General features: G+C 47.3%; 1 protein-coding gene across 2 annotated transcripts; it reads left to right on the plus strand.

Annotated features, from left to right (window-relative positions):
• Positions 1-26,949, plus strand: TMEM201 (transmembrane protein 201). Of its 2 annotated transcripts, none has more exons than XM_062604289.1 (11): positions 1-334; positions 7,059-7,179; positions 7,785-7,979; positions 9,791-9,967; positions 10,360-10,751; positions 11,177-11,380; positions 21,556-21,773; positions 23,335-23,406; positions 24,399-24,689; positions 25,175-25,306; positions 25,748-26,949. In XM_062604289.1, the coding sequence occupies exons 3-11, from the start codon at positions 7,821-7,823 to the stop codon at positions 25,843-25,845; spliced, it is 1,743 nt and encodes a 580-aa protein (XP_062460273.1). In that variant the 5' UTR covers positions 1-334; positions 7,059-7,179; positions 7,785-7,820; the 3' UTR covers positions 25,846-26,949. The 2 variants fall into 2 exon arrangements, with proteins under 2 accessions (XP_062460273.1, XP_062460267.1); XM_062604283.1 differs by lacking the exon at positions 1-334 and adding an exon at positions 1,074-1,296.
• Positions 26,950-27,076: the final 127 nt, after the last annotated feature.

The raw sequence follows: 27,076 nt of genomic DNA on the forward strand, positions 1-27,076 counted from the left end.
CTATTATGCTGAGAAACTGCTGGTTTTAACCAGGAAAAGAGCCGTGCAATTGGAGGCAGGGTCAGTCACGTATTTTGGCGGGGTTTTACCTTTTACCTTCCCAGGGCATGGCTGTCAAACCACCAACTGCCTGCAGTTCTGCAGAACCAGTAAATCCCACCCCTGCGTGCTGAGAGGGGCCGAGCATGCATGGGTGTTACTTTGCTTTCCAGAGACCTTCTGAACAGTCTGACCTGGGAACTACTCTCCACAGAGACCTGAGGGCTTCCTGCAGAGCTGTGTTTATCTAGAGAGGGACAGTGCAGAGCTGCAGGCTCCAGCTTCTGGCTCACAGGTAACAGCCTGCCCACAAGAGCCCCGTGCTTTAGTTCCAGCTCCTCTTGCCATACTGTCCCCTGGCTAATGTGAGCTGTTATTGCAGTGATTTACTGGGTAATTTGATGAGGGACTACACAAGGGTGCTTTATAAATGAGTGGGGAGGGTACAGTGGTGTAACTGGAGGGATTGGCCATTCTCCCCAAGCAGCTCCTGCCAGAGCAGCTCTTCTCTTGGAAGTGCCTCGTCTTCCTCTGCCCGTTCTGTTTCCACAGTTCTCTGCCCAGCTATCCTTTGGTGATGGTGTGGTTACATATAACCTAAGTTAGGTTCAATTACCTTGCTGCAGACCCCGTTGTTTTTGGTTTCATTTGTGCAAGGCGGGGGCAAATCCCCTCGGTGCGGCTGTGGGTTTCACCCCCTTTCCCCAGGCTTAGGCCTGTGCCAGCCCCAGTCCGGCCGCTGCAGCCGCCCCTAGCCTGGGTTCTTGGCTCCGTCCCCGGCAGGGCCGGCACCCGGAGGCGCTGGAGCCGCTCCGGTCACGCATCGCGTCTAAATATAGCAGCACGCGGGGAGCGGGGCCAGGCACGCCGGGGCTCCCCCCTCACCGCCCCCCGGAACGGCTCCGGGCCCGCCGCCCGCCCCCGCGGCCACGATCTCGGCCTTTGCGGCGCTGACTCACGGCGCCGCCGCACGACTCCGGCCTTTCACGCCGCGGCCCCTCCCGTCCTTCGCCGTGACTCACGGCGCCCGCCCCCGCCGCGGCACCACCGGAGGGGCGGAGCGGGCCGGCCTCGCCGCGTACAAAGCGGCGCCGCCGCCGTCGAGGTCACAGCGGTGGCCCCCGTGTGTGTGTGTGTGTGCGCGGGGGGGAGCGGCATGGAGGGAGCCGGGGCGCTGCTGGCCCGCGGCCCCGCCACCGGGCTGGGCGTCACCGTCTGCGCCGCCGCCGGGCTGCTGCTGTACCGCATGGCGCGGAGGTAGGGCCGCGAAGGGCGGGAGGCGGGCGATGGCCGGGCGGATGCGGGCCGCGCCGGCGGGGAGGCTCCGCGCGGGTTTGCCCCTGTGCCCGTGCGCGGGGCTGCTGAGCCGCGTGTTCGGGGAGCGACCCTCCCGCGGCAACAGAAACGCGTAGGGGAACGGCCGGGCGCGTTTTAACGTGTCCCCTTGGGATGGCTGCGGGCCTTTGTGTGCCGGAGCTGGGCGCGAAGGGCTGGTCGTTCTCCGGAGGGACTCGGAGCGCTTCCCCTCGCCGTCCGCGGTGTGCGGGTTTGCCTCTGGTTTTCCGGCGTGTTGGAGGCAGGAAAGGAGAACGCTTTGGTGCTTGGTGTGGAGGTGAAAGCGTGAGTGCGGTGGGGACAGTGGGAGAGGGCCGTAGAGGTGCCAGTTACTGCGGTTCAGCGGCAAAACTCGGGAAGATGATAGAGCCAGAGATGACAGGAGTCAGAGTTATCAGTAACCTTGGGTTATTTGTTAGTTGCACAGCAAGTTTCCGACCTTAGAACAAATTTAATCAGACCAATTGAGACTTGAGGTTTGAGAAGCATTAGGAGAGGAGTCAGCATACAGATTTCGTTAAAGGAGTAAAGCTTAATTTGAACAGCTTTAATCCAGCATAGCTTGAAAGGTGTTTAGGAATATATGGAATCGGAGGCACTGCAGCCTTTATAGCAACAGACCTGAGCAATCTGTTCATTTCATGATGTAGAGGAAAAAGGCAGTCCCAAGGGCTCATTGCGTTAAGGTTCACTTCAAGTTTACGCGCTGAGGTAGAGGCGTGTTTCTACATCCACAATAAAATACTTAAGGCTTGCTGTAAAGCATTCGCTGTTCGTGTAAGCATCTAAATGGTCAGTGCTGCATTAGCCCAACTTGGCATTTCTATGGCATATTTAGGGCAGCTAGGAAATACTAGTGGCCTAAAGCAATCCTCAGTGAAGCAGGCAGTGTTTCTTTGACCCAGATGAGGCTAAGATGCCTTTTGAGGGAAGAGATTGGATTTGTTTTGCTTAGGTTCATCAAAAGGTCTCTGGAATGGAAAGCATTTCTTCCTAAGTCCTTGAAGGCTGCTAGTGAGCTGCAAATGTTTTCAGGAGATGACCTTGATAATTCTTTGGGGCTGCATATTTGTGTTTCTCAGTGTTCTGATATTACCTGATTTCTTACTTTGCCTCACTTAAATGAACCTTCCATCTGCCCTATTTTCAGCATGAGTGCACTTACAGATCTAGCAAGATGCCTTTGCCACCCCCTGGAGAAGGGGGAACAAAATATATCAGAGCAGCCTAGAGAGAAGTGGTTCTGGGATAACTGTCAATGTGTGAAGTTACACTTCAGTAACTGCCTGCACCCGAGACTGTGCTTTTGTATCAGGGAAATCAAGATTTGATGTCCAGGTGTGCATGGGAGCTCCTTAAACCTCATGAGTTTGGACCAGATAGGAAAATCGATGTGTTTTATGATCTGTCTTCAAGATCACAGCTTGATTACTTGTTATCTATAGTTGGGAGTCAGGTTGCTGAGTTCAGACTAGCAGCTGTAGCCACCTTTCCTTGTGCCCCTCCTGATTCTTAGCTACTGACCTGTCAGAACCAGTATAGAGTAACCCAAGAGCATCTCATTCTTAGGGCTCTTTGGGTCAGTGATGGCAAAAGATGCTCCTTCTACAAGTCAGGATAAGCCATCTCTCACACTAAGAGGCCAGTAGGAGGTGTTCATTTAGTTGAGAGCCTCTCATGGATGCAGAGACAGCAAAAAGAGGCACCTTTCTGGAGGATCCTGTCTCGATGGACTGTATTCTCCAGATATTAAAAGATGCTAAAGCTGCAGTTTCATGAAGACAGTTTTTGGGAGAGACAGCACAGGATGTGCTTATGCCTGTGGGTCTGTGTCCCTGCTTCAGTCCACTGGGCACCTTTTTCCCTGTTAGAAGACACAAAGTCTGCTTCTTGGGCTGCATTATAACCTGTTAAATACTTGCTGGGAATCTGGTCCTGTGGTTGAATCTTCAACCCTGTCAGCTAGTTCTGAGCTAATGCATCTCTGATACCCTTTGCCTGCTGGTATCTGGACAGCTGTGGCGTGTTTTTCTCCTGTTGGAAAATGGGGTTTAGCATCGGGGCTCTGCTGGCAAACCCCTTTATTGACAGGTGATGGATATGGGCACAACCTCGAATTACAGCAGCTCAGGGAGCTGCCTCCCAGGAGCTTCCCTGTGTATGAGCTTCTTAACTCAGCCATGCTGACAGTACTGTGCCACGGGCTGGGTCTGTACCTTGGTTATGTGAAACCGCCATCAGATGAAGTTCTGATCAAAACTGATCTGTGCAAAAGAGCTTCTTTTCCTAGTGTGGGGGTTTTTTTTACTTCAGATTTGCTGGCATAGCTGTTTGGATAATTGCTTTTAATGCAGTTGTGTGTTGCTCTAGATGCTTTTAGTGGAGAATTGTTTTTTCTTTTGATCCTTGGCAGAGGATGAGGGTAACCCAGTGAAGAGCTGCACATCCACTTGAGAATATGGAAACCCAAACATCTTAATCTAATGATTAAGAGAATCAGAATAAGGGGGGAAATAGATGTAAATAAAACTATTTGGTGATCCAGATTAGTAATAATAATTAATAATAATAATAGACTTGCACTTACCAGGGAGAGCATTGTTCTGGCAATCCATTAAAAGTGTGGATTTAAGCATGACCTTAAAGGCATGTGTAAGTGGCAATAGTGGAGAGTGTTGAGAGTTGTAACGTAAGAAGGAACTTACCTTCCTTCCAAGAGAGGCACAGACTAGTTGCTAACCAGTGTTTGTCAATGGCTGTACCTGCAGCCTGATTTTTGTTACCAAGCTAAAGGTGTCTGATAGTCTCTCACAAAGGAGTGTTTTATATCAGACATTTAAGTATTGATCTCGTAACTGAATTCACTCCAGGTATTTCCCTCCAGTGTTGTCTTGAGCAAAGATCTACCTGCAAAACAGTGTTCCCAAACTTGGGAATGTTTTCTCACTTCTTTGGGTGTGCAGGCAACGTCCTGAGCTAGTGCAGCAAGTCAGCCCTTAGTGGAATCTTTCTACATGGGAATTCAATCACTTCTTCTTGCTCAGGTTTTGTTTTGAGGGGTCGTTCTTTGCCCAGTGAAGCTGGTTCAGGTTTATACACTAACTCCTTTGGGATGATTTGCCTCGTGGTTTGCAGGGGTAAATGCTTAGTTTTGCATTGTCTATCTGACTTCAGCAGCAGTGTGCTCTAACTTACCATGTTCAACCGCTGCCCGAATTCAGTCAAGGTATATACAGTTCCATAGTCATTAAATCTGTGTTTGAGAGTCTTTCCAACTTGGTTTTTGTTTTTAAAGTCATGCCCAGTTACTGTAAAATTAGCACCCTACCTACATGTTCTTGCCTGAAATGACCTTTGTTGGTTCTTTCCCATCTTGATGCACACAACAGGTTGGGAACTTCTGATTTTTTTTTGCATCTATTTCTATGGCAACAGATTATAAGTTCACAAAAGGAAAGGCTTATTGCTTTTTATCCTAAATAAGCCAGGACTTAGCAGTTTCTTTTGCATACATTGTGAGAATGAAGGACTGCTGTTTAACCCTCGGTAGCACTTCATCAGCAGCAGGAGAGAAATGGAATCCTCTTTGGAAAAGATGGAAAGGTCTCAAGTATACCAAGGCTTTGGTCTCTGATATTAGCAAGTTCTCAGACAGTGTCTGACATTGGTTCTTTCTTTGCTTTACAGCATGCATGCTTTGCTATGTTTTTTGGTGTGTGCTTTCCTCTTCTGTGTTACCCATGAAATCAGTGCTTCTACATACTCTACATGGAAGTCAGAGCCTCGTGGTAGGTAGGGACTGAAGTGTTGTCAGTCTTATTTCCATGGGTGCCAGAGGATGGTGTCACGTGAAGGTGACACCTTCAAGGACCTGTGCAATACCCTACACCAGAGGATGGAGTTTAGGTTGTGTTTGCTATCACCGTCTATGCTCACAGTGCAGTAGGGTTTGTATTTTGGTGGTCAACATACTGAAACCTGTGTTGTATTTTCATAGCTTTTACACCTATGATAGTGAGATAAAAGCAGTACCAACAGGTATTACAGGTGTCCGTGTTTCATACGGCTGTGGACAGGAGTAGCTCCTGGATAACTTGGACTAGCAGCCTTGATTTGTCTGCTTTAAACTTCCTCTTTCTTTGCCTGTCAGCTTCAGTACTGGTATTTTTAACTCTGATCACTTACTGGTTTGAGCCCTCTTGGCAATGAAGAAAGTTGAGCAGTGAATATTCATTTTAAGAGGGGATGTGGGTGTGTGCATCTATTTTGAGATGAGAATCTGTCACCCTAGTAGCTCCAGCCATTTTCTCTCAGCATCTGGCAGGGAATCCACCCTGCACTCTGGCTTCTTAGGTTTCAGTTCAAGCTTATCCTCATCCCTAGTACTGAAACAGGAGGCCTAAGCATCACCTGAGGGTTTGGTGGTTTATGAACCAGGTTTCAAGACATGGTCTATGGAAATGGGAGTGGGGTTGTAGGCATCCAGCTACAGAGGTGGTGGCTGAGAGAGAAACCAGCTTAAGTTAAGGGGAGACCCATGTGCTCATTTAGTTGCAGGGTGCTGACAGCATTTCTGCAGCATTGAGATGTTTCTCTAGGGAGCAGTGTGGCAGCAGAGCACATTTCCTAGAGCAGAAAGCACTTTGGCTACTGTGACTTGCTTTCCAGGCCCTCGGTGAGCCTACTCTTTGCTTTCCCTGCCACTTCAGAAGCTTGGTGGAGTTGGGCAGCAAAGGGTGGTAGCAGCTGGGTCCATCTGTCTGCATAGCCACCATAGCAAATCCCTGCCTGGGCTTTGCCTGAGCAGCTGCCCTTCCTTGGAGTTGTGATTGGGTTTGCTCTGATAAACCCAGACAACTGGGCTGTGTTGCCTTAACCTGCCAGGAAGCTTCCTCTGGGATGTTGCACCGAGTTTCAAGACAGTTCAGACCTCCTTTAGCAGGTGAGCTCAAGGGTCAGGCCACTGAAGTTCTGTACTCAAACATCTGTTGCAATGGGGCCAAGTCACAGCTGGTTCTCTTGTGACACTTACTTTAACAGGATTCTTTTCAAAAACAAGGGGCTTACTTATGGATCCAGGTCATTAGATTTTCATTTCTTCCAGTGCATAAAAACTGGGTTAGATGTGTTGATTACTCAATTCCTTGTACATCTAAAGAGCTGAAGAAACAGCTATTTACAGTGCCTGAATCTTAAGATAATTTGGCATCCTTATTTGTAACAGGCAGGATGGATAGAACTGTAACCATGAGCCCATTTCCTAGGTTTCTGCATCATACACAGTTCTTGTGGATCCTAACTTCCACTTCCCAGAATCCTGTCTATTAAGCAGCAACTCTGCTGCACCCTTTGCATATATGAACAGTGCTGATTATGGAGAGGTCTTGCACCCCCAAATATGCCTCTGGAAAACAGTGAAGTGGGTTATTCACAAGGTTGTTAAAGTTCTGGCATGTCCATGGTGCTGGCACAAAGAGATGAGCATCAGGCAGAATTGATTTCTACTTTCAAAGCCCATCTTTTCATTGCTAAGTGACTACTCTGAGTCATAGCATCAGACATGCTGAATGGGAAGATTGATTGTTATTCCAGCCTCTCTTGCATTTCCCTGTTTAAAAGCCATCACTTTCCCTTACATCAGCTGAAATCAGTGTTGGTGCCTGACATGTTTCCTTTCCTAACAGGAAGAAGCCCACACACGTGACAGTGAACTGCTGGTTCTGCAATCAGGACACGGTAGTGCCATATGGGAATCGCAACTGCTGGGATTGCCCCAACTGTGAGCAGTACAACGGGTTCCAAGAGGTATGGGGACAGATTGAATGATGGATGGCTAGGAAGGTGCATGCCCTGTAGAATGGGCCTTGCAGAGAAAACTCTGTTCCTCATTTAAGGTGATCCAGGCCCAGTACAGGTGAATATCCAGGGTTTTGACAGTGGTAGATCTGTGCAGAGCATTTGTGAACTGATCACTTGATAAAATTTACAGAGGAATCCTCTGTACTGGGATGTCCTGATGTAGAATGAGAAAGACAAATTTTTCTCTTGCTTCAAAGAGCAAAAAGTGCCTGAAGATTTTTTCTTTTAATGCATGGAACAATTATTCCCTGGGTTTGCAGTTAGAACAGCTGAATTGCTGTATTTAGGGTATTAAATAACAAAGCTGGTCTTAAGCCAAAATCCACCCCCACCAGCTGCTTGCAGTAAGTGTACAGAACACTGGAGGAGGGAGAAGATTTGAAGCATTTTGTCTCTTTAACTTACTTCTTTTGTTACAGAGGTGAATGCATGGAGTGTAAAGCTCCTGACAGAGCTTAAGTATTCTTGTTATCAATCAGAGTATACCGAGCTTTGATTTTGTGATCTCATGTTTGCTTTCCCTCCTGCCTCCCCCTTTGCTTTTTTGCCAGAATGGAGACTACAACAAGCCCATCCCTGCTCAGTACATGGAACACCTTAACCATGTTGTGTCAGGTGCTATGACTTTCTGTGATCCCACCAAACCACAGCAGTGGGTGAGCAGCCAAATTCTGCTTTGCAAGAAATGCAACAACCATCAAACCACAAAGATCAAACAACTGGCTTCATTCTCACCAAGGGAAGAGGTAAGTGTTCCTTAGGGGCTGGTGGCACAGGAGAATGTTTGTCCAAGGCATTCCAATGCGTTTATCTGCTATTCCTGCTCTGTTTAATTCCATGCTTCAGCCTAGTAAGCAGGAGAGACAGGAACTTTTCAGTGTGCTGTGGAATGATGCTTCAGGAGTCTTCAGAAGCCCTATGTGGCACTCCAGTGCAGAGGTTACTGATTGGTGTTGCAGACTTACTAATCCTGCTCTAAAGCCAGAATGTAATGACCTGTTCTAGATAGATGCAGGAAGTTGAAGCTTGAGCCCAAAACTAAACCCTCACATTGCTGAGATCAGCTTACACCTCCAGTACTTACCTAGCTGAGCTTGCAGGATCTGGGAGGCACAACAGCCTGCTAATCACTTTGAAGCCTTAATAGATTTAGTAGATTTTTCCTGAGGCCTTGGCTGTGCTGCTCTGCTTTTACTAGTGGAGTGAGAGAGGAATCCTGTGGAGCCACATCGTGTCCCTGGTTAGGCATTTGTGCCTAGGAGGTCAAAGGGATTTCACAGTTACACAGCAGGATTTCCTGCTGAGCAACTTCTTGGCTTTCCCACTACTTAATATGTGTGGAGGATACTGGGGTTTATCCTTCACAGTTTCATGCCTTGCAGGGTTTCATGCGCTGAATTCACTGCTGCACTCCTTCACTTTCAGCTATGGTAAAGCCTTGGGGTTATAAGACTGTGCAATAGTGGGATGCATTCATCCTCTGGCTTGCCTAATCCAGTGTGCTTTGTGGAATTGGAATGAGTTTCATCAGCGTGACGCAGGGAACAGATTCAAATTTGATCATGCCTGATGAGAACACCATTGGCTGATTGCCTTTTCTCAGCTTTATTTCTAGTGCCTGCCCCATGCCAGACCTATTCACTTGCTCAGGTAACACCAGCCGTTGGCCCCTTTTTAGTCATTCAGTGAGCTGCAGTGTCTGTGCCAGCTCAGAAACATAGGACTGTGTTGTCCAACGTGGTTAGATAGGTTTGTCGGTGAGAGCAGTGGCCCCTCAGCATTGCTGGCCTGTCCAGTAAGGGGTAAGTCTGCTGCTACTGGTCTCACCCCTGTGATTCCTGCTCGGTTCCAGCAGATGGAGCCTGTGAAGCTGCTGCAGCAAGTCCAAAGGCCCTTTGCAATGCATCTTTGTTACTTCCCTCTCCCAAAGAAGCTGCATGCTTTCAGCTGTATGCTTTTGGTACAAGGATCTTGAGAGAGGCTGGGGTCGAGATGGGAAAGCCTTACAAGCATCTGTGATAAAGAGATGGGTCCACTATAGTGACACTGAAAAATGTACCTTTGACCCGACTCACTGTTTTTACAAGTGCTGTTAATGATTTATGCAGCTCATCTCACCAAGGCCTTCGGACAGTGACAGCCTTTGAGCCTGGGGCTGAGTTTTGGAAGGCGCTTGTTCCTTTCTCCAGCACAGTGCTGTAAAGGGCAATGTGTCTTTTGTATCCTCTCATTTGAGGAGGAGAAGCGATGCTAGTATTTGCTCTCACCTTCTGTTTTGAGTTCATAAGGTCTTGAACCCAGGCCACAGAAATTCAGCATCCTGAAACTGGGTCAGAGCAGACTTCTTCAAGGGCTATTTTCTCTTCTGGGACATGGAGCTGTATGCAGAGTTGGTTTTATGCTGGCTTGCAGCTTGGTCACTGTTCAGGCCTGGTTTCAGGGGACTTCCTCTGGAACTGGAAACTGGAATCATTCCCTGCTCGCATGCCAGTAGCAAGCATAGTGATTAAGGGACCTGCAGTTCTCACCTGCTTTTCCTCTCCTGTTCTCTCACCAGAACAAATACGATGAGGAGATTGAGGTCTACAAGCACCACCTGGAGCAGACCTACAAGCTGTGCCGACCGTGCCAGGCTGCTGTGGAGTATTACATCAAACATCAGAACCGGCAGCTCCGGGCGCTGCTGCTCAGCCACCACTTCAAACGCCGTGAGACAGACAAGACCTATAGTCAGGTACATATGGGAGAGATGGATGAATTTAGGGGGTAGTGAGGAGAACTGGAAGGAGAATAGTGGGACAGGCAGAAAAGGGGAGGTAGGAAAGCCAATCTGTGAGTACAGTGCAGGAAACTATAGATTACAAGACAAGTAAGAACAATGGGAAGTGAATTGTGACCACCTCCTTCCCTCACTGCTCTGCCTGAGCTTGGCTTCTGCTCATAGCTCTGTTGTTCCTCTTTGCTGGTCTACAACATACCTTGTGGTGTCAGTACAGAGACTTAAAAAGACTTGAGCAAAACTGTCTGGTAAACCCTATAGTCTGGAAGTGTTTCATAAAGCACCATTTCAGACCCTTACCAGAGTTCATTCAGCTTCTGATGAGCTGTTTCTTCCTTTCTTTGCAGAATTTATGTTCATCCACCTCTTCTGCTTCCATAACCACACCAGCTCAGGTGATACTTCTGCGGTTCTTGGCCTTCCTCAGCTGTGCATTCCTGGTTCTGATGGCCTTGTACGGGTCAGGCGACCCCTTCTCACCCAGCACAGCAATCCCTGCTCCTGTCTCCTCTGGTCCCACATCCACTCCAAACAGGACTGGCACAAGCTCACATGCAGACTTGGAAAACGACACTTCCATGGCGGTGGCCCGCTGGCGGGAGCTGCTCCGTCTGCTCCCAGAGCAGATGGTGGAGAACCTGAGTGCAGCATGGGCTTACGGGAAGAACCACCAGGTTGCAGTTGCTGTCCTTGGGCTCTTCACCTGCCTGCTGGCCATGTTCTTAGCTGGGCGGATCAGGTGCGTGGGATCTTCTCTGCTGGCACAGCTGCATTATGTTGGAGGTCTTTTGCCTTGTCTTGACCCAGTGAGCCAGGGCGTGAATGTTGCCAGAATGGGACATGTAGTACTGGGTGGCACCGTTCTCCTTGTTATTCTTTGGGTTGCTGGCCTGCTGGATGGCAACAGCAGAGCTTGTTTTGGATCTGTGCCGTGGTTTGTTCAATTTAATCTTGAATTACCATGAATGAAAAACTCCCAGTGCAGCTCTAATCTGGTAGAAAATGGAGCTGACCTATTCAGGTGGCAAAACCATAGTAAGAGATAGTACACAACCTCCTCAATCTGAGTACCTCCCCATCTTTTCCCCATCTTCCCTTCTTCAGGATTCATTGGTGTTTAAACTCTTACCTTGTGTCTTGTTTGGTTTCTTTCTGGCATTGCAGGCTCCGGAGAATTGATGCATTTGCTTCAGTCTTGTGGTTCGTAGTGATGAGTCTGCATTTAGCTGAGAGATACCTGAAGACAGAAACACCCAGCTGGCTGGACACAGCCAAATTTGGCACCACATCCTTGTGCTGCTTGGTGGGCTTCACTGCAGCAGTGGCCACGCGGAAATCAACGGGCCATCGGAGATACCGGCCCCGAAGGTCAGAGCCAGAGCAGTGACGCTGGGGGAAGGAGGAAAAAAGCCTTGTGAACTCTTTGCGACTGGTGCTTCTCTCTCCTCTTTTGATTTCCCCTTCCTCTGTTTCTTCTTTTTGCTGTTGTTTTTTTTTTTTTTTTTTTTACTTAGATAAGCAGTGAAGATCTTTTCTTCCTTTTTAGATAATGATTTTGTTTCCCATCCTTGCTTCCCACTGTGCTGGCTGCTTGGAGCACTTCCGCTGCTGGTGCTAGCCATGGAAGCTACTCCTGCTGCCTCCATTCTCCCTTCTTCCTGAATCCTACGTCAGCAGTGCAAATATCCAACTTCCCCAAAGCCAGTTCTTCCAGCAGCTGCTTCACAAACTGCTCCATAAATGCAGCCTCCTTCCCATTCTGCTCCTCCAGCCAAAGAGATTCTGGCTTCTCCTCTCCTTCTGGTTCTTCTCACTGCCTGTCCATCCTTAGCCAGTCACAGAGGAATCCTCTGCCTTGATCCACCATGGGGCCCAGGCCACCTTCGGCTTTCTAATGGTGCTGGTCATTTTAATATTGAACTGATGGGAACTTGCCTCTGGATTCCAAGTCCTCGTAATGTGTGCTGTAGTAACACTGCATGGTGTGCAGGCATGCGAGGGGAGGGAGTCCATAACCTGGTGGTTCTTGCCTTCTACTGTGTAGCATCACTTAACTGCATGCTTTCTCTCTGCCATTCTCCTGTGACTCCTGTTTTAAGTGGAGAGGCATCCTTAAGTGCTTTTAACTGGAACTTCAATGACTTATGTAAAAGGGTGCTTTAAAAGGTTCTGTAGCTCAGGGTGTCTTGATTCAATATCTGAGGGTGTTCAGGTGGTTTAGGCTACAATTTCAAATCAGTGGCTGTTGATTTGCATTTCAAATTCAGTGGCTGTTGCTTTCAGTGCTGGTTTTCTTTGGGATTTTAACCCACCCCCTGAGGAGCATCTGTGTAAAAGCACAACTGGATAAAAAAGAGAATGTTCCTCCACTCCTGTAGCCTTAGAAGGAGAAGAAATATGGGACTAACAACCTCATGCTATGCAGTCAGCTTTCATTGTACATCACTACTTAGTTGAGAACACAGATCAGGAGGATGTGCTATATGGGAAGGGGTGGGAGCCTCTGCTGCAGGGCTACATGGCAATAGAGATGGAGTTTTCTTGTTACTTGGAGGGGTTCTTACTTGAAAACTGGCATTGGTGCTAATGCTGCTGAACAAAGGGGTCTGGAAATTGGGACTTGGGGTTGAGTGCCTGCTCCACTGAAAGCTGGGATTAGTGGTTGTTACCATGTGGGGAGGAAGGAGCTTTCAGCTGCTTGGGTTTTTGTAGGATTAACTTCTTGGGGTCTCTTAGGTTAAGCAGTCTGATTACTCTGCAGTGGTTTCTGCAAGGCACTCATGAGTTTCTCATGCAGGTTTAGGTCTTTCAAGAGGAAACAGCATTGTTACAGGGGATGTGCTATTTTCTTCTGGTCAGAGCAGCACAGTGGAACTTGCCATGCTAACAGTCTGACAGAAGTTAATCAGGTGGCTTGATCTTTCTATGTATAAACTCTAAAGTAGGAATTCTCACTCTGAAAAAGCATCTCCTGCTGAACAGTTCAGACACGACTGGATGCTGCAGATGCTGGTAAAGTTCCAGAACCTTTTTTAAAGGAAACAAAAGAGATTTTACAGCTCTTCATTGTTCATGTTCTTCAAACCGGTATCATTGTGAAAGCAGAAAGGTAGCACTGCCCCAAAGCTCTGTAGTGTCTCCTTAACAATCAGCCAAGTTGAGGGTGTCATGGGAAGGTTCAGCTCCCAGGTGAGGGTCCATGTGCCTCTAACTTAACAACTGGCATGGGAAGGGGGCACACAATCCTCCTTCCCACCTGTGCTCTCCTTTGGAACTTCTTTCCAGTGCCTTCAGATAACTGCAATACCCACCTCCAAGCAAAGAGAACACCTTTCTCCATTCTGGTGCTTGTCAATGGTGCTGCTCTGTGCGTTGTTTACTTACTTATCCACAACAGGAATCCAGCATCTGCAAAGTCTGGTTCCAGTCTTCTGTGTATGAATCCTGACCCAAAAGGCTTGTCTTCCAGCTCACAGTCACACATTGTTTCTTGTTCCAGTCTTAGACTTCCAAAATGCTAAATTAGAACCATTATGTCCCATTTTCCACTAGGATACTTGAATTTAGAGAAGTGCTTCAAAGTAAATACTTTAAGAAGCCATATGACTTTACTAAAACAGGAAAAACCAGCAGAAGCGTGCAGGGTCCTCAGTGCCAGGTTAGACCTTCACAGTCACTCTGGTGCCTCTTTCCTGCACCCCATTAGGAGACTTAATAGGATGCATTCCTTAAAAGTCCAGTCTTTTTTCTATGCCTGTCAGCCTATTGGAGCAGGGAGCAATGCTAAGACAGCAGTAAGCTGGGGAAAGGACAGGAAGGTGCACACAATCTTGTGTATGGATGTGCTATTGCTGTCTACTCAACGTTCCTTTCAGTGCAGTGATGGCTCTAATGTGTTCACCCTGGAGAACTCTTTGCAGCAGCCCTTCCAACACCATTGTTCTGTAGCCCAATTAGTGGACGAAGCCACCCAATGTAATGGGCACTGGAACCTAATCCAGTGCCAGTTCTGCTGCTCTCTAAACAAGCTGCACAGAAGAGCCAGGAAACCTTGTCCATTAAGTGAAATAAGACATCTAGCCCTTTTTTTTTCCCCTTTCTCCCTTCTTTCTTCAGTGCTTTCAAGTTGTCCTCATAAACATAGGAAAAGACTGATGTTTCTATTTAGCTGGGATTGCCTTGGGCACTGCAGGCTGGACTGGAAGTTCCTGCTAGCTTCTAGCACATGAACATACCTGGTATGGCAGAGGTGAGCGGTCCCTCTTGCTGCTGTCAGGTATGTCCAAGTGATGGAAGGACTCATGTTTAGAAGGATATATTGAGACTGCTAGAAGGAGGAGGGGGATGAGCAGCTGACAAACTATTACAGTGTGTGGATGGTCATGGTAATGTCATGCCTGATTTTTCACAGCAATACCCTCTTTTTAAGGAGAATAAAATGAATCTGTCCAAATTTTCTCACCCAGTAGCAAAGGAAACGCTCTTCCTCTAAAGATGCTCCTCAGCCTCTGCACATTTTGCTTTCAGGAGCTGAAAGTCAAGGCTTTCAGTATTAAGTTTCACTTTATCTTGTTTCATGTGGCCTCCTGTCTCTTCTGAGCAGCTATTTTCCTGCCTTCGTTTTAGCAGCACGTTTTGGGTTATTTTCCTTTCAATTTCAACCTGCCTCATCTTTGAGCTCTCTGGGGTTTGGTGCCTTTTACCCTCTTTTGCTGTTAAGTGCTACCTTGTTTCCCTGTGCCTCATCTCTTCTCTTTTTTTTCCTGTGCAGTACTGGGATGGGGAGGATGGACACTAGGCAGCGGGAACAGGCAGCTGATAGAACTGTGGGATTTACACTGTGAAACCTGACTGATACTGTTAAGAAATGGTTTAGCTCTGTTTACACAGCAAGTGCTAATCTCTGCCCACTTTAAAATCTTTTCCTCTGGGAGATCTGTTACTTGTGGCATGCAAGCAAGAAATGCATTTGTCTTCAAACAAAAGTCTTCATGCGGATTAATACAAATGATGTATTTGTACACGTTAACCTAATTTTATATGTCAGAACATCAGAAAAGGACCTTGTTTCGTGGCCAACCTGTACAACTGATGCCCTGGTCTCTGTGGTGCTTTGTCCACAACTTTTGGACTCATAATTGGAAAGACTGCTAACAAAATAACAAAGCGCATTGAAATGTGGTTCAATTCTAATGCCAAAGAAGCTTTTGTCTTTGCTCAGGTGTCAGCTTATTTTCCCACTTCTTGGTGCCTCATGTCTGTGCTGCTGCTTCTGAAAGCAACTAAAAACCTCAGAGCTGCAAAAGCAAACTTGCAGTGATTGGATTTATGGTCTTTTAGAGGCTCTAATGCTGACAGTCTCCTCTCTTTCTGCTGTTCTCACATGCTTTGTCTCACATGCTTTTGCTGATGGAAGAGAATGATTGATCTTTGGGAGGAACAGAAAGGCGTTTTCTTTCTATAACCTGCTAGCATTCCATCTGTACCCATTGCATCTCCTTAGACAGTTAGCCCTGAAGGTCAGTTACAAGTTGGCAGTATTGCACTGTTAACTGTTTCTGGGGGGAAAAAAGGTTAAAGCACCCTCGAATCATGGAATGATTTGGGTTGGAAGGGACCTTAAAGATCACCCAAGTCCTGTTCCTGCAGTGCACTATTGCAATGCCAAATAGACTGTTCTAAACCCTATGCCAGTCTGTAGGGTCTATATGGAAGGTGCTCTACTAACTGCATTTTTTACTTGAGGTTCAGGTAGCAAATAACTCCGTGGTGAGCTCTGTCATCTAACCCTGCCTGGTTGCTTCCCCCAGTGAGCCCAGCAGAAGAAAATGTATGCTTCCAGCTCAGGTATTTCGGTGCCAGTCCAGCACCTGAGCACAGTGCTCCCAGCCTCCTGCAGCTGAGGTGCTATTTTGTATGACACATGAGTGCACATTTCCTGCTGCTGAGGGGGTAGTAGCTAAAAAGAGCCTGTAACTTTCTAACATGGCTGATACAAAACTCATCCAGAACCGATATGCTGTGAGCTCAGTGCTTTGAGCTTCTTGTTTTCACTTAGTTGGACTCTTATTTCAGGCCATAAAGGAATATATAACCTTTGGTCACCAGATATGGCTTTGTTGCCTGAGGATCCTCCCAGCCATGCAGGCCAGAACATGCAAACATCTTAACATGATTAGAGGGTTTTAGCCCAAAAGCCTCTAATTTCAGGTGCTACTTTTTCACACTGGCCACAGGCTGGGTGTCTGGAGCAGAGGATGGTACTGCAGAATGGAGCTGAGGTGGGGAGGGTTTGTGTGTCACCAGATCAGATGTGCTCCAGCCCAGAGTGGCTGTGGCTGATCTGCCAACTCGGAAGCATCTTGTACCCTGCCCAGCAGAGCTGGATATATAAAAGGGCCAATGGGAGTTCATTAAGTGCCTTTCCCTGGACATGGTCTTTGACAACACTGTGTGGCTCTGCTTCAGTGGGGCTGATGGAGCTGCAGCTCGGGACAGCAGTGCCTGTATGTCTGCCAGGCTGGTGCTTTTGTCCTTCAAGTGCCACCAGTGAGTGTGGCAGTGAACAGGACACTTGGGCTGCACTCTTCAGTTTCTGAGCAGCTCTGCAGACTACAGAGGGGTTGAGGGAGAACGCAGAGCAACCAAGCAAGCATCTCTGCTGCTGCTGCTTCTGGTCTTCCTGAAGCCCTCACTGACATCACTGCATGCAAACTGACGCCTTTGTGGCCCTTTACAACTCTAAACTCTAAATACTCGATATTTATATCCCAGTCTTTCCTTTGTATTAACTCCTCCTTGCCTGCGTCTGTGCTTTGCATGCCCTGGTGAGCTGAGCTTGGGTGTGTCAAAAGCTGAGGGCAAGATGGGACTATAAAACTGGTGTAGTGGTGTTTTATTTTGCCTTTATGACTTATTTTTCCAGTACGCTGAGATGATGTGAAGCTAATAATCATGCTTAGATACTATAGAAAGTATGTATTCATGTATTGTGGATAAATTATTTATACTCTTATGAAAATTAATATAATTAATAGCCAAATGATTGCTTGAGATTGACTCCACTCCTGAAAGCAGGGAGCTGTGGTGTTTGGCTTTGCTTTGGTTTTTAAAGAGATGCTTTTGAACTTGTGTGCTGTCACATATACCCTACTGGTTCATTCCTGGTGTGTTGTCACCTGCGAGTACCTTGGGGCCTCCGAACCATAGCAGATGCTCTCATATGAAAGGGGCAGTACTCAGTCCTGAAGTCATCCCCTGTAAAGCCTCATTTGGGACCAAAGCTATCCAGTGCCCAGGCAGGGAAGAGATCTTCCGAACGCTTTTGTCATGCCAGCAAGTCTGGAGTGTTGTAGACACGGGATGTGCATACACACAAACACCCCCCTCTATCTGACAACCATCTCTGTCTACACTAGAAGGTATTAGTGCAGGACCTGGCATCTGGAGCATTTTCATCTTTAATTCACCCCTCCTTTTGCATCCAAAGCTGGACAGTGTGTAGGAGAAAAGAACTCTTAGTCTTGGCAGCTAAAGTTTATAGCTAAGTCACTTTAATGTGTCTGAGACCTGTGCCCCTTTTTTAGCATGATCCATCCCTCTCCCTGTTTTTTATTCACTATATTGCTCTTCACCCCTGATTATGTCGGCATATGGAGGCACAGCTTATGGCCCTGGCAGATGTGATGCAGCGCACCAGAGAAGTGACTGCAGGTCAGCTCACACAAATGTGCTTATCTCTGCCAGCCCTAAGTGAGCTGCTTCCACAGGCAGGGCAGCAGCACCCGTGCTGCTTGGAGAAAGTGGTGCAGTCATACATGGGTAACTCATAGCTAAATTAGGATGGGACCTTAAGTCCAGAGCAAATATTATAACCCATGACTGACCCATAGCTCCCTAGCTGCCTCCAGGCAGATGAACCTCAGCACATACAGCAAGCTGCCTGGCTGTGACTGTCTTACCTTCTTACTTCATGTGCTGAATTATCCCATAGTGGGTCCAGCTACAGCCCTGTAGTCTGACCTGAACCGTGCTCTCCCATATCTGTAGCCCAGCGGTAATGCAGCATCTCTCATTGCAATGTGAATTCAAAAGGCTCTCTCCCATGTCTCTATCCCATAGATGATGCAGCATCTCTGGTTAAAATGTGAATTCAGAAGGCACACACGTGTGGTGGTGTCTGTGGATAAGAGGGAGGTACTGGGACAAGAGGAGGGGAGGCTCTGCTGGGAGGCTTTTCTTCAGGACAGTGTACAGTCCCATACCATGTAATACTCTTCTTTAACTTTATTTTTGAAGTATCTGTGTAGCAGAGTTGTGCCCAACTGTAGTAACGCTGTGACCATTGTAACCACTGACTGAGATACCCCAGTTTTGATGTTCACAATACCAAGTTCTGAAATAAACGGCTTCCGGGCCCTATTTCCACAAACTGTGACTCCAGAGCCTTTTTTTTTTTTACCCCTTCCTTTTTTTGTGACTTTTTCCCCCCTCTGTTACCAGACCCATTATTATCATCACGTGCACAAACGGCTTGGAGCAAGGCAGTAGTGTGAGAGCAAAGACACAGCTGCACTGCTCCATTCCAGTGTGATGTGGCTGCGTCCTGCTTTATGGTCCTCTTGATCTCTTCACCTTTTTCATCTGCTTCTCAAAGAAGTTTTGGTTGAGCTCACCATTCTTGGGCATGAAGTGCATTCCCATGAGAGCACCCTGCTTCTTAGCAGCATCCACCCCTCTTGACATGACAGCAGTGGACACGAAAGAGTAGAGTACACAGGACTTTTCACATATTGCAGGAATTTACTCTGTTCAGAGCAGATCAATATATAAGCCATTCTCTGGTCAGCACTCAATCCCTAAGTCATTAATATGTTATGCTTAAAACTCTTCAGCTATTCTTTGCTAACCAGAAGTAGGCCTTTTCTGGATGGTGCCATCAGCTGCCCAGAGGATCTGGCTGCACGTTGTGAAGTGGGGCTGGTGAGCAGCAGAGCCCATGGAACTCTGATCCTAAACAGTTAAAATCCCAGGAAGAAGATAGTGGTTATGAGTGCTAAATGACTGTAATGTCTTCCAGGCCAGTAAGTGAAAACTGTCAATGAGCCAGAGAAGGTATTTTCCACTGCAGCCAGGAGCTGTGTGAGGTTTGTCCCTTAGCCCAAGGACACAAAGAGTGCAAAGCTAGGAAAAAAGAGCTGTGTTGTCCCCAGGCCATGCTCTGCTTTGCCCTTCGCAGGTGTGCCCCAGTGAGTGGTAGGTATCACTCTTTCTGATACCATGCACATCATAGTCCTGAGCTGCACTTCTCATTTCCTTTCCCATTCATTTCCTCTTACAAAGCTGAGATGCACATGTACCTCTGCTGTTTACATCTGTATGTGTGGTGGGGCAAATGTGTCTATGTCTGTGCACTAAAGACCTCTGCACGTTTGCGAAGCATGACACCCTTCCCAGGTCCTCTGGAACCTGAAGAGGTTGGGCAGTTTCTGCTGCAAGACTGAGGAGTTCCTTGCTGCTGTTAAAGGCATGTCCTGTTTGCAAGCGCCAGGAAGCTGGTTGGCTCAGATGTTGCTCAGCCTGATTAAGCTGGTCGGGATTGTTGATGTCTGCCTCGTACTAGCAGATAAGTAGTTCCATAAGATACTTTAAATGTAATTTTAACTCTAGACTGCTGCTTCTGGACGTGCTAGCACTGCATAATCTTACTGCATCCCCTCTTTAATCTCCCAGAGAGAATGGCATGTGCATAAATCACCTCACAGCTCAAGGTTGAGATATATATATATTCCTTCACGCTCTCATTTACTGCTGGCTTTCCTCTGACAGAAGAGAAGCCACATTGCTGCTCTCATCTGTCTCTGTTTTCATCAGATTAACCCTCCAAATGCTGCAGCTTGATTGTATGCTGCAAAGCCTGATCTATTGTAAATTATGTATGCTTCATACTCAGTTAGTACTTCATCATGACTTATTTGGCAAGTGTCTTACCTATTTCTAACTAAACAAAAGCTTACAGGAGATCCCTGAGAGATCTTGTTCATATTCTAGACTTTCCTTCCTGTACTTTGTTCAATTGTGCAAAATAATACAAAATTCCTATGTTTTCAACCCTCTTTGAATGCTCATTTTGATGGTATATGGACACAAGTGAGACTGCAAAGCTGACCCCTCATTTCTGATGCAATGTAGTCAGCTAAACCTTACATACAGACTAAGATCAGTACATGATTGCAAGGTGGAATATAAAGAAGGTAAAAATAGGAGTAAGTGTTTGACAGATTGTTCAGCTTAGGTTGGTCTTTAAATCTTAAACCATTGCAAAGGTCAGTGAGGAAATGGGATATCAGACACCAACTGCAGAGTTTATTTACATACAGTAACTGAATGTGAAATACTGTGAGGACTTTCAAATACAAAGTCCTTTCACACAGTGGAACAGAAACCAGTTTGTATCTGTAGCACTTCAAAATCAAGCTCGCTGGTACAGGTACCCTGAGCACGTTCTGTCTGTTCTCTCAGGTAGTGTGTTCTCAAGTTGGATGTGCTGTTCTACAGCTCCACTCTGGCACTTGGAAAGAGCCCATTGAAAACAACTCACAGACCTAGAAATACAATGGCCATTATTATTGCCAATTGACATTTTCTCCAGTTACTGTAATAGAGATTGGTTTTTACTCACTAAAAGCAAGACAATTCCTGTAGCATATGATACAGGAGCACAGTTCCCTGTGAATGGCTATGCTAGTACATACCTGTGGCTAATTATGATATGAGAAAGGAAAATGTGATGCTTTAGGTATCAATTTAGGGTTGAAAAACCCAGGTCTGTGTCTGTCTTCTACCCTAGGAGTTTTATGTGACTCTCAACAAGTCACTTAGCTTTCTTTTGCTTCTCTTTCCTATCTAAAATGAGGGCAGTGAGTCTTCATGACCTCACAGAAGTATAATAAAAGCAAATGTATTGAAGAGGCTTGAATGTTAGTTTTAAAACAGAGCTCTTGTGTCTACAGCTTTATCTAGGTACCCATAAACATACTTTTCTCTAGACTGGCATCAGAGGTAAGATGTTGATTCTGGTTTCTAAAGACAAAAAGGCTTGTAGATAACCACTTGCTTCCCAGTCATGACATTTCTAAGCATGTTGTTTGCATGTGCACACAGCAAAAGGTGTACTCCATCGTTAGTCCTGTGTGGATCTGGACTTTGTAAAGCATTCTGGTGGGCTCTGGGTGATTCCCTCATGCAGGGAGAGAACCAAGGTCCTATGTCTGTTTGCACCTGAGTTCTTAAACTCTTCCACCATTTTTCACACCCTCTCTTGTGGGGCAGGCTGGTGCACAGTAACTTCAGTAAGGCTGAGCAGTTCTTCCTTCCCTGGCTTCAGAAGTGTAGGAACATTCCCATAAACTCCTGAGCATTCTGCATCTTGCACTCCTGCACTGCAAAATGAGTCCAGACCTGTTAACACAAAAAGTACAACTGAGAGAGGGGTTACTGGAAGGTTCTTGTTGCTGAATGTCTGTCATGCGTGTCATTTGCAGGTACCTCTCTGGGGATTCCATTACTCTCTTCCCCAGCGGCACTGGGACTGGCTTCACTTCCCCTGCTACATCTCTCTTTGTCCCAACACCACCCAGTATTCTCCAGCTGACAAACCAGCAGCTCTTCAGGTCCCCACGCAGATCTTCTCCTTCCTCTCTTCCTGGGCGTCTCAACAGGGCACTCTCACTGGGAACCATCCCCTCCTTGGCCAGAGCAGGTAAGTGTGTGCCCAATGGTGCAATGCTTCAGAAGGAAACAGGCTGGGAGGTATCCATATAGAGTCATAGAATAGTTTGGGTTGGAAGGGACCTACAAAGGTCTAGTCCAACCCCTCTGCCATGAGCAGGGACATGATGTTACAGCCCTGTTCAGGGATTGCTGCTGTAATCTGGCTTTTGTCATTAAGAAATTACGCAGCCTACTCTTGCCACCCTGGTGAAACAAAGTCTCGGCGAGCGTTTGCCTGTTGTGTGCTTACTGAAATCCAGAGGCTTCTCTGGGCATTTGTGGTGGTACAGCACAAGCTATAGTGTGTGGGAGAGAGGCAGAAGGAGCAGTTAGAAGTGGGAATGGAAAAGAGCAGTGTTAGGAGGTGATTGGGAGCATGAGGATAACTGATCCGGCAAGAGCGATTGCTCCTCCCCTACCTGCTTTGTGTAGCTTGCTTTTCTTGCTACGGCTGAAGGGAGCAGAGCTAAAGGCAGGCTCTTCATAAAGTCTGTGTTTGACATGCATTAGCACAACTATGGAAACTGCTGTAGAGACCTTGTTTCCTCCTGTTTTTAAGGGCTCTCTGATCTAGGAAAGATTTCTAGGCCTAAGGAAAGACTCAGTATCTCAGTAAGCCCTCAGTTTTGCTGTGTTAGAAGCTAACAGATGGAAAATAGCATTCAAGTGCTATTCTCCATCCAAGGAAAGCTAAGCTTTCCTGTGTCTCTAACTGGTGCATGGAGTCAGACTCTGCAACTCAAGGAGAGTTATAAAGCAGGTAACTGCTTAGCAAAAGGTCAGAGGCCAAAATGGGGAGGTTTCTAGGATAGCACTGCAGCAGACAGCAGTCTTGCAGGGACTTTTTACTTCATCCAACATTTCTCTAGCTCCTGCTGCTGACAGTTTTGCCAGCTCCTCTGAAAGAGCAAGAGAAAGACCAGCCAGGCAGCACAGCAGCTTTGGGCACAGCCTGCATTCTCCTAGTTCCCAAACTGGCATGGGAAGGGCAGGTGTGAACGCACCAGACGGCTGGGATCCCCCCTGCCTGCAGAGCCACCCTTGTGAGGTCTGTGCTTGCTTTTGCTCACTGCAAAGCCAGACAGACTGGAGAGAGCTGCTGGGGCTGAGTATAAAAGGATACAACCATATCTTCACCTTCTTCCTTTCGAAGCAGATGCACCCCAGCTGTGATACAGTCACAGGGTAGATAATGTGAATCTGATGTGGTGTTCAGGAGTCATCTAGCAGCTTGGCTAGGAGCAGATGAAGGTACCACCTTTGGAAGCTGCCCTGTCCTTCTGTTGCTGCTTTCACAGCAACTAAATTGTGTGTATACTTGTCATCTACTCCTGTGCAATATTAGGTAAATTATTATCAGCCAGTTCTGTGGCAGCTGGGAAAAGTGGATTATCCTGGTGCTGGCATGTAGCTTAGCCAGGAAAACAGGGAAAACAGTTTTTCCTGCCTGCATTCACCACCCATCCCTTTCTGAGACAAGCTGATGCAGTTACATTTTGGGGGTTCAAACTGAGCCAGCTGGGTTCAAACTGTTTCATTTTGCACTTTAGATTCTGGCTACTTGTTCAGTGGAAGTCGCCCAGCCTCGCAGTCATCTCAGTCCAAGGAATCTCCTACATCAGGTAATGCACGACGCCTTCCAGAGCAACTCTTTGCAGGACTTGCAGGGAGTGGGTTGAAATACATGATCCAAGTTTAATTCTTTCCTCCCTGCTCACATCCCAGTGCAAATGTCAGGTTTGCTGTTAGAAATGCTGCAGAGGGGGCTGCAGCTAAGAGTGGGATTGCATTAAAATAAGGTGCTGGATGTGTTGGAAGTCCTGGGAGAGCTCACGCTGAACCCAGTGAGACAAAGTCAGGATCCCTTCCCTGCTCTACAGCTGAGTTGAGACTGCTTTGGCAGGAGACTAAACTGTTCCTAGGGCAGCTCTTCTGTTGCACTTTCCCAGCCAGAGGAGCTGCTGCCCTGTCTGCTCTGCCCTTTTGCTCCCGTGTCCTCCAGTGACCTGTCTGTTGCCCTCCTGACCCCAGGTGGATCCTTTGGCTGTTTGTGCTGCCTAAGCATTTGCTGCTGGAAATACAGGCACAGCCTGAGCTAATGCAAACCTTCTCACATCCTGATGCTCTTTCCTAACAGCCTTTAAAGGACATGCCAGAACAGTTCATTTACCTGCAAAACAGGCTCTACTGAGCGGACACAACTGAACAGAGAGAAAGGTCACTCAGGTCCTGGTAAACCCTTCTCTAGTCTAAGTCATTCTTGAGTTACCAAAGTGCATGTGGAATTTCTCCATGTTTTGCTATGTGGGAATTCAAATGAATAAAGAATTTTAGTGCAAGATATGTTGGACATTTGCAACTCCCATTCCCTTTTCTTATAGAATCATAGAATCCCAGACTGGTTTGTGTTGGAAGGGACCTTAAAGCTCATCCAGTTCCAACCCCCTGCCATGGGCAGGGACACCTTCCACTAGAGCAGGCTGCTCCAAGCCCCATCCAATGTGCTTTGAACACTGCGAGGTTTGGGGCATCTTGTAGAATTGTTAAAGGAAACAGTGCCTGTTGTGTGGCATTACCATCTCATCATTTTCTCTTCGGGCTGTTTCCGTTCCAGAGCACTTCTCCCTGCTGTCAGGCAGCTGTGCTCCCTCCCGCATCCCTTCCCCAGCACCATCAGTGGCTGGCTCTGTGACCTCCAGCTCGGGTTCCCTGCGGTACCGCCGCCCGCTCATCAGCCCTGCCCGCCTCAACCTGAAAGGCCAGAAGCTGCTGCTCTTCCCATCTCAGAATGAAGCTCAGCTCACTCCGTCTAGCTCAGAGGAGCACACCCACTCAGACAACAACATCTTTGCCACCGAGCTGGCCTCCTTTCCAAAGAAGAACCTCAACGAGCGGGGAATTCATGGTATGCTGCCAGCTTCCTGCTGACTCGGAAATGCATCTGTAGGGAGGAGCTGGCTTGCAAGCAGAGCCACGCATCATCTAGGTGATACAATAGGTGGGAAACCTTCAGGAAAAACCTAGATGGTGATGACTGCTGGGCTACCAAAGCTCCCTTAAAAATCCACTGGCCTGGAGAGCCTCAGATGTCCTTTGCTCACTTAGTGGTGCCCCGGGGGTACTACTGCCACTGTTTTCACCCTTGTTTGGATAACTCCTTTTACCATAGATGTGGTGATACTGATATGGGCAGTGTATGAGGCAAGCATGCAGGCAGCTTCTGCTGCACAGCAGTGAAATTAGCCTTTTGTTTCCAGCCCTTGTCCTCAATCCTTTCATGACTCTTACCAAGCAGCCATTCATTACTGATGTTCTAGCTTTATTCTGGTAACTTCTGCTTTTTTGGCTTCCAGTGGTGCCTTCTGAATTTTCACCTTTTTTGTCTTGCAGATGTGAGATCTGCTATGGAAGGAGGGAGCATTTGCAGTGATAATTCCATCAAAAAGGAGGATCATTCATCACACTCATCTACCTGTGTGGTCGACACAACGACCAAAGGGGAAGATTTGGCAGGCTGGAGAGGTAGGTGCAAGTCATTTGAGTGCTTCATATACATTTCTGGGAGGGGTAACTGAGCTATTTCCTATGCTGCAGTAGTGATCTGATCTTCAGATCAAATAAACAAGTAGCAGCAAAATGGATGTTCTGACTGCTATTCTAAGGTCTTAATAAGGCTATTCCTGCTCTTTGGACTGTCTGAAGAATACTGGCAGAGTACTGAACTGAGACAGAAGGAGAGGGGTGGGGATGTGGGTGTTGAGAAGAGCAATGAGATGAAAATGGAACCAAAGAGGGCAGTGGAATCTGTCCTGACAGAAGTGCTTCAGCAGTTTCTGTTTAAGGTGAAAATGCTGGGCAAAGAGAGAAAAAGAGCACAAGCAACGTTTGCTGTTATATGTCTCATCGATTCTTTAATATCTCTTTCTGCTATTCCTTTTCTTTGTGTTGTCCTCTTCTACTAAGGTCATTTTGGTAACTCTGCTCTCCGAGGCCTGCTAGCCCTGAGTCTGACTCTCAATGCTATCTTCACGTCAGCCTACGTCTACCGGAGCCTGCGTTGATTTGTGCCAACCTTCCCCTTCTTTCTGGTTCCACCCGCTTCGGAGGAGACAAGAAGGATTCAACCATGGCTTCATGTCTAATGGCCATGCCACTGGTGCATGCTGGTTTTTAATGAACTACTGTCTACTCAACTCTCATGACAAGGAACCCAGTTGCTGCTGCCATCACTTCCAGGTAGAACATATCCCAGGATTGTCCCTGGAGGTGGCAGGATTCCCAGAGAGCTCCAGTTCAAAGTGAGCAGCCAGTCAAATGGCCCTTGTGCTTTCTTTCAAAGGAACTCACCTGAGAGACAAGCCTGAAAATGTGTAAGCTGTGTTTATAGGAACCTATCCCCAGCTCTTCTTTCTGACACACGAACCTCATGCTGATGGTGCTGGTAAAATGAGGAGAATTGGAACAAACGACCTGGAGAAGAGGGGTTGCTTAGTAGCTGGTGCTGGGCTTTGGCTACTGTAGCAGCATTCCCAGCTTCTACGCCCAATGGTTCCTCTTCTCTCTTCCTCTTGGCACTCTCCTCTAAATTATCAGTGAATTTTCTTTAGTTGCCTTAAGCTTGCCTACGCACATGGGTGACCTTGGCTGCTGTGGCATATTCTAGCATCTTCTCTGTTCATGTGCTTCCACCTGGGCTGTGCCCTGAGGCCGCTTTCACCGGCTGCCATTCTGGTCGTGCTGGTTCTCACAACCTGTGCATCCCTCCAGCCAGCACCGTCGCTGCAGGAGTGCACAAACCCCAGGCAGGCATCCATTTGTGATTTGCATTAGGAGGAGGAAGCCTGTGCTTTGCTTTACCCAGGAGGCATTAATTCTGTTACAGTGAATTCTGTAGTGAGGAAGGATCCCTCTGTGATTTGCACCGTGGTCAGAGAGCTTCAGCTCACAGCTCTGCTGGTGCTGTCACTGGAGCAGCTTGTTGTTGCTGTACACCACACAAGTCTGTTCTATTAGAAGATACATGAGGAGCTGTCTGACTGTAGACATTTATCTGGAAACCTTCAATCTGATATTGGGATTTGCTAAGTAACCATTGAAGATATTGCTTACTTAGTTAAATGCCAAGGTGCTCTCAGCTGGGAATGCCAAACCTGCTCCTGGACAATCCAGCCCAAATTTGGCATTTGGGCACTTCTGCTTTTGGGTGAGACTTCAGCATTGCTTAGGATTCAGGGGCCATTTAGAGTATAGTGCAGAGTGCTCATAATCATATAGGACAACTTAGGAACAAAG

This window comes from Pezoporus occidentalis, unplaced genomic scaffold (genome assembly GCF_034315485.1).
Source record: "Pezoporus occidentalis ecotype Australia unplaced genomic scaffold, CSIRO_AGI_Poc_V1 ctg119, whole genome shotgun sequence".
NCBI classification, from domain to species: domain Eukaryota; kingdom Metazoa; phylum Chordata; class Aves; order Psittaciformes; family Psittacidae; genus Pezoporus; species Pezoporus occidentalis.

What these genes read in the sequence shown, in the direction of transcription:
- TMEM201 (XM_062604283.1), top strand. Translation starts at nt 1,196, where the DNA reads ATGGAGGGAGCCGGGGCGCTGCTGGCCCGCGGCCCCGCCACCGGGCTG. An exon ending in CTGTACCGCATGGCGCGGAG is followed by an intron (nt 1,297 to 7,058) that starts GTAGGGCCGCGA and finishes CTTTCCTAACAG; the next exon opens with GAAGAAGCCCACACACGTGA. An exon ending in CATTCTCACCAAGGGAAGAG is followed by an intron (nt 7,980 to 9,790) that starts GTAAGTGTTCCT and finishes TTCTCTCACCAG; the next exon opens with AACAAATACGATGAGGAGAT.